The sequence below is a fragment of the Astyanax mexicanus genome, chromosome 17, assembly GCF_023375975.1.
Source record: "Astyanax mexicanus isolate ESR-SI-001 chromosome 17, AstMex3_surface, whole genome shotgun sequence".
Lineage (NCBI taxonomy): Eukaryota > Metazoa > Chordata > Actinopteri > Characiformes > Acestrorhamphidae > Astyanax > Astyanax mexicanus.
In genome coordinates, this window is record NC_064424.1 from 31,707,795 (window position 1) to 31,722,021 (window position 14,227).

Consider the following 14,227-nt stretch of genomic DNA (forward strand, 5'->3'; position numbering starts at 1 on the left):
TGCAAAACTGCTTAGAAGTATGAGAAAGAACAGTCACTACCTTGAATGGCACTTTTGTCAGTCAATTTAGGAAAAAAAGTCCCTCTGCCCTGCTAGAGCTGCCCTATACCCCTGTAAGTTCTAATAGTTTGACATAGAAATGTCTCAGAGTGATGGCAGCTCAACCATGAAGTCATAGACCATGCAAACTCACAGTGCAGAACATGATCACTACACATGTTCACTTTTAAGCTTCCAGGTTTGTGGTAGCAATTTGGGGAAAATCCTTTTCTACTTCAGTTTGATGACATCCCCCAAACAATACAAACTCCATAAAGATTGAGGTTTATATTCAGAAACTCTTAGGTGGTCTGCACAGAGCCGTCACATCAGGCCCACTTAATACCTGGAAAGAGGATGTTGAACTGGAACACCATGAGAAGACCTGGAACATCGATTGCAAAGTAGGCAAGCTAGTTCTCGCCCAACATCTGTGCCTGATCTCATTGATGGTTTTTAGCGTAAACACATAAAAAAAAAAGAATTTGGTGCCAAACTGTCAATGGGACTTGGGTGGTACCCCTCTTGTTGCTGAGGTGATACTTCTTATGTTACTAGGGTGTACCTTTGAGGGCATATTTATACTATTTGTACCAAATACCTTTCTAACGGTATATAGTTTTCTACAGATTCCTACACTCAGCATCCTCTAGAAAACCTTTCAAGGCAGTCATGGTATTGGAATGGGATGCCCCAAAAGCTCTTATAGATATGATAGTTAGATGTCCACATACTTTTGACCACACCGTGTATTTACGCCTAATAAACTTTGTCTGGTAATTGTTCCAGAACTTCCAGAAGTTCAGACTATTTCCCTGTTACAAGACTGCACGAACTCAAGGTCCTTTTCCAATATATGAAGGCGAGAACGTCTTCTCCAAGAACTGTCACTGTGTTTTGTCCTCAGCCTTTTGTCTTTTCAAAGACAGCGCACATAAAGGCTGCCACAAAGCTCCGGCTCCGAGCCGTGAATGTGTGTGTTGTGTTGTTCCAGGGCTTTCTCTGCTTCTTCTTTGCATCCTGTAACGATGTCAAAAACGCTCCCGGCGACGAGGTTCCTTTTCACAGTGCCTCGGATTGTGCTGTTGCCCATCTGCGAGTTCCACTAGGGGGCGCCACCAGCAGCGAGGCCTTAATCATACGCAGGATAAATCTGTTAAGAGAACAATGGTGACAGCGAGGATCGGTTTTCCGACACACGCGGGACAGAGGGAATAAAGGAATGAAAGGAAAGAGGAGGTGTCGTGGAGCTCAGCTGGTAATCCGGTTTCTGATCTGAAAGGAAAGACGGAGAGATTTCAGACAATGTCTTAAACACACACACACACACTTGTACACTCGCAAAACACTCGCCTGTCAGAGGTGACAGCAGTGGCTTAAGTGGTCCTGAGTTAGACGTGTGCGGGAGTGTGCATCCGCGGGAGTCTGTGTGTATTTGTGTGTGTCCTTGCCGCCTCCCGTTTTTGCCTCTGACAAGCGCACAAACAGAGGAGCACTTTGCTTACCTGGCACTTCACCAAGGCAGCGAACAAAGACAAAAGGAAGCGAGGGATGGAGGGGGAGGAGAGGAAAAAGAGAGGGGGATCCATGGAGGGGTAGAGAGCAAAAGAGAGAGAGAAAGAGAGGAAGAAAGCAGGCAGCGCAGATTCTTTAAAGGCTTGGTTAAAGCAGCACTTTTTTTTTCCTCTCTCGGCACCATCTGTGCTGCAGACCTGTTAAACCCGACAAGCTCCGACGCTACCCAGAGTTCCTATAGCCGTCGCTGTGGCAACACACACGTGCACAGGCAGGCCGCACCTTCGGTAAGTTATCCCGATGTTGCGATTGACAGAATATTCCAAAAAGTACAAATCCAGAAGCTCAATCTGGGACCTGCAATAAGAGGCGCATAGTGATATATAAATACATATATACCTCATCCCCCAATGAGAATCAGGCAGAAACGATGACTGGAGCTAAGGCTTAAAAAAGCAGAAAATTGAGTAAGAAACATTAAGAGGAACCCAAACTCATAGCTTTCTGAAATCAAGAGGAAGTACCATCAAGAGGATATGAGACTCAAACCTCCTTAAAACATAAAGCAGACCCCCTAAAAAGGCAAAGACTTAAAAGGAGAACATCCAAGGATAAGATGGAACCACTACGTGTAGCCACGTGTAACTGTCTGAGAAGATCCAAGACTCGAAGCTTTCTAATATTACGAGGGAGAAACCTTAAGAGGAACCAAAGCTCATTTCTTTCTAAGATGAAGAGGAAGTACCACCAAGAGAATCCAGGACTTATCCAGGTCCTTAAAAAACTGAGATCCCTTTTTGCCTGAAATAACTCTCTTTTGGTTCTGTTTAGGCTTATAAGAACCTTTTGTTTTTCAGCAAACAGTTCACACAGCAGATCTTGGTTCATGCTGAATAACCTACTATTTTTTAGGTCCAACTTGGGAAAAAACGTTTTGGCTTCCAGAACCTATTTAAAACCTTACTGTTTAAAATCAGGTGAATGAACTGGAAAAGAGCCCATTCCATGTTAGCAACCAAGTTTTAGACCTCTCTAAGAGCATAAGGGGGAACCATGGAAAGGGACCAAGACTCAGAACTCCTTCAGAACATGGGAAGAACCAGTGATAGGAACATGAAGAAGAACCACTGGGAGGAACCAAGTTGCTGAACTGCACAAGAGCTTGAGGGTTATGTGAGGAATCAAGACTCAAACCTCCCTAAAAGCATAAGGGGGAACCATGGAGAGGAACCAAGACTCAGATCATGGAATGAACCAGTGATCCAAGTGATCCCAGACTTAGAAAGAGAACATAAGAACACAAGGAAGAACCACTTTAAAAGCAGGAAGAATATCTATGGAGAGGGACCAAGATGCACAACTGCTTAAGAGCATAAAGGGGAACCACTGAGAATGACCAACACTATGACCCCGTTAACAACAAGAGAAAGAACTACTTTTTCACCAAACAGTTCTGTGCTTTTCCACCGCAAAATCACAGGTTCTCGGCCAGAAAAGTCGGTGCTGTTCTGGCCCCACAATCTAGCTGATCTGGAAGCAGTCAATCTGTGACACGAGCGGCCAAAGGACGGGGTGTTTGAGCATCTTTGTCGCAAAGTTGTTTACAAACCTTACCTTCATTTTCAGCTAAGACACCCACATTCATACGCGTAGAAAGTGATTCCTTAAAGCAGTGGAAACAAGTTTTTAAAAGGTTTGCAGGAATCGTCACCAGCTCCGGCACCAGCACTTTTTGGTGGGAAAGAGGTAACAAAGCCCCGTAAGAAGAACAAGAACCAGTGAGTGGACATAAGACTAAACAGGACAACCAATTTATGAACATAAAGAAAAACACTGAGTGGAACAAAGATGCTAAACTGCATAAGATGTACATGATGTACAACTGCTGAGAAGAGCCGAGACTCAGAACTCCCTTACAACATGAGGAAAGGGTATTGAGAGTGTTCAAGACTCAAAACCTCAAAGGACTTTATCATCTCAGCTAGCATGCTAATCCCCAGACTGTTCCTCAGACTTTGACAATATTCGCTGGCAAATGTTAGCATGTGTTAGCATTCCTAGCGCTCTTTCAGCTCGCCATATACACACACAAACACGGCTCTGTGTTCTAGCTACGAGGCCTGCTTTTATCAAAGCCACGGTCAATTAAAAGCTGAAAATTGCCGAGCAGAACGCCTTTGATCAACAGGCGATTGGCCTGGGCTCCCTGTTCCCGCCGCTTCTCCACCATCTTGAATTCATTTGCAGGCAGCCGTGTAAACAAGCTCAAATTGGGCTGCTTTTCGCCCGCCGCGTCCGGAGCAGACAGCTGCGGCTTCCTCCCCCCCTCAACTCTCTCTCTCTCACTCTCACACATTCTCTTTTTCTCAAAAGCAGCACCTCAGTGAGTTTGGTGACTAATCATTTTCCCAGATTATCCTAAATAAGGAGTTTTCTGGAAGCTGTACAGTTTGGTTTAGCTATCAATATCAATAAACCAATCAAGCAGTTAATAAATCAACCTTTATTTTCACATTTTTTTTTTTTTTGGGGGGGGGGGTACATTGAGGATGACCCTCGTTTTCAATATAGTCGTATTTACAATAAACAGGAATTGAAAGAGAAAATAAAGAAAAAAACAATAAACACGATTATAATGTAACCAGGCTTATCAGGGTTTGCCTATTAACTTAATTAACATAGTTAATCAAATAAAACGAACACACAGAAACAGGGACGAATGGAAAATTGCAGCTTCAGCTTCGCTCAACACTTTTTCTCAATTTTCTCAAATAATGCGAAGAAAATAAATTCATATTCATAAAGTTTTAAAGCATCTTAGCATGTTCTCCTCCACCAGTCTTACACACTGCTTTTGGAAAACGTTAAAGAGCCACTCCTGGTGCAAAAATCCAAGCAGTTCAGCTTGGTTTGATGGCTTGTGATCATCCACCTTCCTCTTGATTATATTCTAGAGATTTTCAACTCTTCTTTAACTCAGTATGCCTTAAAGTCTAATATAAAAATAAAATCTAATTAAATTCAAACTAATAAGAGATAATATAAGATCAATGAATGAAGACCCATTCTAATAAAATTAAATAGGTAGAAGCAAAGTTTTACAGGACAAAAACAAAAAAAACTATTGTAAAGAAAGAAAAATAAAATGAATCTGAAACTTAATGTTGACAAAAATATTAAAACTAATAATACTAACAGTATTAATAGAATTAGTAAAGGTATAGTTAAAATTTTATGAATAAGAGTTAAAAAATAAGAGTTAAAAGTCATCACTCTCTTCCTTCAAACCACGTGGCGTTTTGATCTCCTCTTTCTCTCTCCCGCTCTCTCTCTCTCTCTCTCTCTCTCTCTCTCTCTCTCTCTCTCTCTCTCTCTGTTGTAAGTTGGCAGTAGAACAGAGAGCAGTGTGAGGCTGTGGGTTAGCTGTGCTTTTCATCATATAGGGAGACGTGTGTCTGTGTGTGTGTGTGTGTGTGTGTGTGTGTGTGTGTGTGTGAACACAAAACAAAATTTGACCACAACTGTCGGCCTTGTATTGAACCTTTAATTCAGAAGGAACAGCTCACTCACTGTGTGTGTGTGTGTGTGTGTGTGTGTCTGTGTGGGTGTGGGTGTGTGTGTTTGAGAGAGAGAGATTTACTACAGGTATTCAGTTCCGCTGCTCAAGTTCTCTGTAACCGTGACTACAATCAATATGTTCACACACACACACACACACACACACACACACACACACACACACTGTTGTAATAGAGAACGATTTCTCCACCAGAGATGAAAGAGTGAGAGGTTCTGGCACAGCGCGGCACATGCAACACTGATTAGGCGGACACACACACACACACACACACACACACACTCTCTCTCTCTTAGAAGACTGAGCGGATTTATTTATAACTGACCACATGTGTACAGCGGCCTTGAAGTATTTTCTCTCTCTCTCACACACAACAGGTTGGTGCCGTGTATTGTTGGCTTTTGCAGCTTTGATTTAATAGAACTTTGAAATATGCAAATGAGCTCTTCTGACCAGTCAGGTGTAGGTACTAAAAAACAATTACAAAATCAATAATTATACATCCATCTGTTTTTTCTGTGAATCAGTTTGAGTTTGAAAGCGTTTGGTGTCAGCAAGCATATTATTCTATGAGCCGTGTGGAAGCAAAATTAGCCAGCAGACTTTGTTTGAGGGAGGGATCTGTAGTAAGTCAGGGTGGGTCTATGGCAAGTCAGCAGATGAGGAGAAATGCAAGTACTTTCAAATGATGAGTTTTGTGCTTCTGTCACAAACATAAACTAGCTTGTTTGTGTTTTTCCATTTAGCACAAGTTAACACTAACATGTTAGAGTAATGAACTTCATGTACATTTTTGTGTAGCTAATAGACCTGTTTTAACTTGTGTAAAAAGGGTATGAGACGTATATGTCCACTTTAATAAAACAATTAATAATATTAACAAATAATTATAACTCCCAGGATTGATAACATTTTTTTATTGGCTGAACTAATGTTTGTGGTTTTTTTTTTTTTATTCCTTTTTTTTTTTATTCCTACGAAATTCTTGCTTTTATGCCTTTAAGATAGATAAAGGCCCACCCAAACATGACACACACACACACACACAAACACACGCACACACACACACACACACACACACAGGGTCCATTTCTTTGCTTCGTGATTTGTGTTGTAACAGACCAGCTTTTATCCAGAAGAGGAAATCCTGCATTATGGAAAGTAATGATTTGATTGTTTCTTTGTGTGTGTGTGTGTGTGTGTGTGTGTGTGTGCGCATGCGCTCGTCCGACCTCGCAGCGTTAGCTGTGTGTGAAAAGCGCTTCCTGACTATATTGACATCTGCCCTGGTGTTCTGTGAAGAGCAATCTCCTCAACCCCCCTCCGACACACACACACACACACACACTCTCAAACACACACACACACACACACACACACACACACACTCACTCATACACACATACGGGCCTGGAGTCACAGGTGCAGGGCTGCAGAGGGAGGCACTTGTCCTCGCGTGGTGCGCTCTAATCAAGCCACAGGAAGCCATGAGTCCTCAGGGAGCCTGTGTGAGTGTGTGTGTGTGTGTGTGTGTGTGTGTGTGTGTGTGTGTGTGTGTGTGTGTGTTTTGTGAGTGTGTGTTTTGTGTGTGTGTGTGTGTAATATGTCTATAATTGCATAGATGTGCATGCATTCCGTTTTTTTTTCTCTTTTTCATTTTGTGTGTGTGTGTGTGGAGCATGTGTTCTGCTCTGGCTCATGTGGAATAGATTAGTGTTTGATGGTGAAACCAGGCCTCGGGCCTGCATGCCTGTGTGTGTGTGTGCGTGTGTGTGTGTGTGTGTGTGTGTGTGTGTGTGTGTGTGTGTGTGTGTGTGTTGCGCTACATCTGGGGAACATTACAGAAATTGCAGGTTGATAGAATGAAGTCCAGGGTTCTGGGTGGAACTTCCTTCCGGATTGTCTCTCTCTCTCTCTCTCTCTCTTTCTCTGTCTCAGTCTCTCTCTGTCTCTCTCGTTTTATCTCTCGCTCTCCCTCTGTTTCTCTCTCTTTCTTTCTCTCTCTCCATTCTTTCTCTCTCTGTCTGTCTCTTATTGTTGTTTCTCTCTCTTCCTTTCATCTCTTTTTTGATCTCTCACTTTTCATTCTCTTTCTCTCACTTCTTTATTCTTTCTCTCACTCTTTCTCCTCCCTCTGTCTCTTGTAGTATTGTTTGTCCCTCTTTCTTTTATCTCTTTTTCAATCTCTTACTTTTCATTCACTCTCTCACTTCTTTCTTTTTCTCTCTATCTCTCCTGATTTGATTTTTCTAATATTCTCATGCCTCTCTTTCTCTTTTCACTCTTCTCATACTTTTTTAATCCCTTTTTCTGTTCTTTCTCGCACTTTTTGCACTTTCACTTCTCTCATCTTCATTTGTCTCGCTATCTCCATCTCTCTTTCTTTTGCCTTTCTTTTTTTCTTGCCTTCCTTACTTTTTTACTCTTTTTCTGTCTTTGCTCTGTTTATCACTTAAGCATTGTCTCTTCTTTTTCTTAGTCTGTCTCTCATCTATCTCTCCTCTGTTGCTTTTTCTTGTTTTTTCCTTGTCTTGTTTTTGGTTCATTTTTTGCCTCACTCTCTGTCTCTCTCTTTCACTCCTTTCTCTTTTTGTACTGTTTTCTTTCTCTCATCTTATTTCTTTTCTCCCTCTCTTCCCTCATGTTCTTTTTTTACTTTTCTCCTTCTTTTGATCTCACTCTCTCAGAGTCTCTCTTTTTTCTTTCTAACTTCCTTGTTCTCATTCTTTCTCTTTAACCCTCTCTTTTGTTTTTTTCTTCTTTCTTCTCTTTCTATCTTTCTCTTCTTAATATTAAAGTGATAGTTTAAAGTTTTTATGGCACTAAAAAGTAATCAAACCTTATAGAGCACCAGTTATAGCATCATGTTATCTTATTACTAAATCATTACTAAAGATCTGCACGTGACTGTAGGAGAGTGAGAGTGTGTGATGATTTAGGCACCGTGCTAATTGGTGTCCATAAGCAGCTCCCATTAGTAAGCTACATTAGGCTAGTGGCTGCAGCGAGCTGCAGGTTATAACCGTCTCCTGGAACCTGTCTGTTACTCACTCGGCTCTAACTGCTCCCTGCAGAGGCCTTGCGTGCCAAGCCCTTCGACCAGATGTGTGTGTGTGTGTGTGTGTGTGCGCACGCTGGAGGGAATGATGTCACCCCTTAGCTGGAAATAGAAGGCATGATACTGACCAGACGCTTGCTGGTCAAAGGATTGTCCCTTCCTCCCGTCCAATTAAGCGGGACAAAGACGTGTGTGTTTGAGTGTGTGATCTGCTGCTGTGCTGTGTGGCCATAAGTATTGGGACAGCCCTTCTAATGTGAATAGGCCAAAAGAACTAAACACTGTAGAGTTTTGGATCTAGAGAGATGAAGCTTGATCTATTACCTTTAAATGCTTTAAATAAAAGTAATTAGATTTTGTGTAATAATCATAATTTTATATTAGTAAATAACTGAAAGAAAAGGGGTTAGCTTGCTCTAACAGCCTTGAGCGCACAGGCCAGCAAATATTTTTTGCTTTGTTGAGGGTAGCACAGGGAAAGACTACACACTAATGGTAAGCACAGGGTGAAGTTATGCCCCGTAGGCAAATAGTTGGTGCCAGGAGCCAATAGGAAAGCTGTGAGAGTTTTTGCTAGATCATACATTGCGTATGGATGGAAGTTTTAATGCAATTGAATTACACATGAAAAGCTCATTTCTTTGAATTAAATAAACACTATAGACTCATGTTTAGATGATGATATCTTCAATATCAGCGTATTTCATTTAGCATAGGTATGTCAAAGCATCTGATTGGTGGAACCCCATCGATGAGCATATCTCTCTTTCTCTCTTCTGAGGTATCTCCCATGATCTGAGCCTAATGTTATTTGCAGGCATTGGTGTGTGTGTGTGTGGGAAAGGGAAGAAGTCCAGCTGTGTTGGAGTTTCTGCGTCTCCATAAAACGCCTCCATCTCTCAGCGCCCACCATTAACCCATAACACACACACACACATGCACACACACACACACACACACACACACACATATACTCTGTTACACACACACACACACTAATATACACAACTGTTTACTGTAAGATATGTACAGCTCTTTTTACTTTTTTGTGTTTACTCACAGTGTTCTAATGTAATTTGGTGTTTTTGAAGGACAATATACAGCTCTGGAAAAAAATTAGAGACCACTTAAAAATAAGTTTCATTGATTTTACCAAATCGAAAATTGAAAACCTCTGGAATAAAATCAGAAGAAAGATGGATGATCACAAGCCATCAAACCAAGCTGAAATGCTTAAATTTTAGCACCAGAAGTGGCATAAAGTTATCCAAAAGCAGTGTGTAAGACTGGTGGAGGAGAACATGCCAAGATGCATGAAAACTGTGATTAAAAAACAGTGTTATTCCAACAAATGTTGATTTCTGGACTCTTAAAACTTTATGAATATGAACTTGTTTTCTTTGCATTATTTGAGGTTATTGTCTGCAAATAAATGCTCTAAATGAGAATATTTTTATTTGGAGAGAATTTGGGAGAAATGTTGTCCGTAGTTTATAGAATAAAACAACGTTCATTTTACTTAAACATAAACCACTCTTACACTCTTATAAATATTTCCAGGTATTTCCAATAATAGGGATTAATAGCCATATTCCATAATCCTGACTGTCACCCTATAGCATGGGTCACCAGTCTTATCCAGAGTGGGCTGGTGTGGCTGCAGATTTTCATTCCAGCAAACAAGTGGTTACCTATACAGGGTGTGCTTCTGATTGGTTGGAAATGAAAACTGCAGCCACATCAGCTCTTTATGGATATGATTGGTGAACCCTAAACTATAGGATGTATATGCATTTTGGAATATATAATTTCTGTAGTTTCATCTGTAGCATTACTGAATATACAGGCCTATGTATTGTCCTATCTGGACTTTTGCACTGTAGGATGCATATTTAATTTAATTTTAGTATTAACAGATGTATTCTAGAATATTTAGTTCCTAACTCTGACTATTGCATTCTGGGATGTTTAGTCCAACACTTTTGACTGATGCATGCATGAATATGTAGTTCCTAATTCTGACTGTTATTTCCTGAGAAAGTATTTTCCAGCATTAATTGTATAAATCTGAGATATAGAATTGCATTGTGGGTTATGCATTCTGGGAAATGTAGTGTCGACTTCTGACCATCCTGTATCTGTGTTTTGCAGGTGTACGCACCGCCTGCCAGCACTGCCGATTATAACCGGGACTCGCCGGGGTACCCGTCCTCGAAAGCACCCAGCGGCAGCTTCCCCAGTTCCTTCTTTATGCCAGGTCAAACACACACACACACACGCACACACACACAGATATACACAGAGTATAAAACATCACAATACTAAAACACACTGTCATGTCTCTCTCTCTCTCAGATGGTCACCACAGTACAGATCCATGGAGCTCCTCCAGTGGCATGAACCAGCCAAGCTACAGTGGCATGCTGGGAAATTCCTCACATGGCCCCCAAAGCAGCAGCTACTGTGGCCTGCACCCACATGAGAGACTTGTGAGTCTTTTATTCCTGCTTTATTACATCTTTGTTCATGTTTTTCAATAATAGTCATAAACAACATAATTAAACATTCCTTTACTTCTTTAGAATAAGAGATATTAGTCCGTAAACTCCCCCAATAAACATTCCTATACACTAGAATAAGAGATATTATTCCATAAACACCCTCAATAAATGTTTTTATACACGAGAGTAAGAGATATTAGTCTATAAACACCCTCAATAAACACTCCTATACACTAGAATAGAAGATATAATCTAAAAACACCCTCAATAATCATTCCTATACACTAGACTATGTGATATTAGTCTATAAACACCCTCAATAAACACTTCTAGACACTAGAATAAGATATATTACTCCATAAAAACACTCAATAAACACTCCAAGACACTAGAATAAGAGATATTACTCCATAAAACACTCAATAAACACTCCAAGACACTAGAATAAGAGATATTACTCCATAAAAACACTCAATAAACACTCCAAGACACTAGAATAAGATATATTACTCCATAAACACAATCAATAAACATTCCTATAGACTAGAATATGAGATATTAGTCTATAAACACCATCAATAAACACTTCTATACACTAGTATAAGAGATATTACTCCATAAACACACTCAGTAAACATTCCTATACACTAGAATATGAGATATAAGTCTATAAACACCCTCAATAAACACTTCTATACACTAGAATATAAGATATTAGTCTATAAACAGCCTCAATAAACACTCATACACACTAGAATAAGAGATATTACTCCGTAAACACGCTCAATGAACATTCCTATACGCTAGAATATGAGATATTAGTCTATAAACACCCTCAATAAACACTCCTGGACACTAGAATAAGATATATTACTCCATAAACACCCTCAAAAAACACTCCTGGACACTATAATAAGATATATTACTCCATAAACACCTTCAATAAACACTCCAAGACACTAGAATAAGAGATATTACTCCATAAACACGCTCAATGAACATTCCTATACGCTAGAATATGAGATATTAGTCTATAAACACCCTCAATAAACACTCCTGGACACTAGAATAAGATATATTACTCCATAAACACCCTCAATAAACACTTCTTTACACTAGAGTATGAGATATTAATCTATAAACACCCTCAATAAACACTCATACACACTAGAATAAGAGATATTACTCCATAAACACACTCAGTAAACATTCCTATACACTAGAATATGAGATATTAGTCTATAAACACCCTCAATAAACACTTCTATACACTAGAATAGAAGATGTAAGTCTAAAAACACCCTCAATAATCATTCCTATACACTAGACTATGTGATATTAGTCTAGGAACACCCTCAATAAACTCTCCTATACACTAGAATATAATATATTAGTCCATATATACCCTCAATTAACACTCCTATACAAAAGAATTAGATATTAATCCATAAACACAATCAATAAACACTCATATACACTAGAATACAAGATATTAGTCCATAAATGCCTCTCAATAAGCACTCCTATACATTAGAATAAGAGCTATTAGTACATCATATCATATATGCTGGAATATGATATATAAGTCCATAAACATCTCTAATAAACACTCTGATGCACTAGAATATGAGATATTAGTCCATAAACACTCTCATTAAACACTTCTATACACTAGAATAAGATATATTATTCCATAAACAACTTTAATAAACACTCTTATACACAAGCATAGGAGACATTAATCTATAAACACCCTCAATAAACACTACAATACTCTAGACTCTGTGATATTAATCTATAAACACCCTCAATAAACACTACAATACACTAGACTCTGTGGTATTAATCTATAAACACCCTCAATAAACACTACAATACACTAGACTCTGTGATATTAATCTATAAACACCCTCAATAAACACTACAATACTCTAGACTCTGTAATATTAATCTATAAACACCCTCAATAAACACTAATATACTCTAGACTCTGTAATATTAATCTATAAACTCTCTCAAAAAACAGGATATATTAGTCTGACTGTTGTAATATTGGTTAGTCTGCTCACTCACAGAGTTACCCGTCACATTCCTCGGCGGAAATCAACCCCAGTCTTCCACCGATGTCCACTTTCCATCGCAACAGCGGAACAAATCACTACAGCACCGCCTCCTGCACAGCCACCACGAATGGAACAGACAGTGTTATGGGTGAGTGTTGGAATGTCTTTAGCCTCCCTGGTTCATGTAGATAAACAGATGTAACAGATTTAAATTTGTTGAGATATTTAGAATATATATATAGCAATATTCAGCACTTCATTGTGCGGATAATTAACAACGATACCAGCTTTCAAAACACAGTATACTGATCCCACAGTAACATTCAATCTGTCTTATACTGGTCTTTTGATGGATGGCCACTGTACCAATGTTCACAGCACATCTTAAAATGGTTTATACTGGCCTAGTACTGGTTTACCACTGTATCAATGCTCACAGCACATCTTAAACTGGTTTATACTGGCATATTACTGGTTTACCACTGTACAAATGTTCACAGCACATCTTTAACTGGTTTATACTGGCCTAGTACTGGTTTACCACTGTACCAATGCACACAACACATCTTAAAATGGTTTATACTGGCCTAGTACTGGTTCACCACTGTACCAATGCTCACAGCACATCTTGAACTGGTTTATACTGGCCTAGTGCTGCTTTACCACTGTACCAATGTTCACAGCACATCTTAAACTGGATTATACTGGCCTAGTACTGGTTTACCACTGTATCAATGCTCACAGCACACCTTAAAGTGGTTTATACTGGCCTAGTACTAGTAGACTTATATCAACATTTTACCTATACCTATACTTAACCTATACCAGTCTGGCCAGGGTGACCACTGTACCAGTGTTTAAAACACATAATTAGCTAGTTTTTACTGGTCTGATGCTGGTCATCCACTGTACCAGTGTTTAAAACACATAATTAGCTAGTTTTTACTGGTCTGATGCTTGTTATCTACTGTACCAGTGTTTAAAACACATAATTAGCTAGTTTATACTGGTCTGATGTCATGTGCTGGTTCATACTGGTTTTCCAGTGTAAAAGTGCTGTTTTGGTGCTAGTGTGGTGTGTCACCAGTGTTTACAATACAGTATAAAATGGTTTATACTGGTGTGGTGCTGGTTGAGGACATAACAATGTCCACAGCATACAAGTATACTAATATACTTAAGTGTGTGGTATTTTTTTTTTTGTTTTGGTGCAAACTGGGTGCTAATCAGATATGTTTAGCTGCTCAGTGAGAGAGAGAGGTATGGCTAAGTGCTGTGTTTTTCATTTTCAGACAGATCACAGCTCTGATTTTGAGTCTGATATCAAGATAAGCTGCGCTTGTCGCCCTAATGCTGCGGCTTAATTTCAGAGCTCCCGTTTCTGCTGGTTGTATTAATACACTAGCAGCACCTCGAGCCACCTGATAGATAGCATCTCATCAGTTCAGGTCAGATCAGATCAGATTGGATCAGT

General features: G+C 39.6%; 1 protein-coding gene across 8 annotated transcripts in view; it reads left to right on the forward strand.

Annotated features, from left to right (window-relative positions):
* Positions 1 to 14,227, forward strand: part of LOC103029501 (transcription factor 4) — a 274,560-nt gene that overhangs the window by 216,022 nt on the left and 44,311 nt on the right. For 5 of the 8 annotated variants that reach the window (XM_022676295.2, XM_022676293.2, XM_022676297.2 and 2 more), the window contains 3 exons: positions 10,341 to 10,446; positions 10,545 to 10,678; positions 12,751 to 12,901. In XM_022676295.2, the coding sequence (XP_022532016.2) occupies positions 10,341 to 10,446; positions 10,545 to 10,678; positions 12,751 to 12,901 (391 nt within the window). The remainder of the gene's footprint in view (positions 1 to 10,340; positions 10,447 to 10,544; positions 10,679 to 12,750; positions 12,902 to 14,227) is intronic. The other 3 variants (XM_022676294.2, XM_022676296.2, XM_022676300.2) reach the window with 1 other exon arrangement.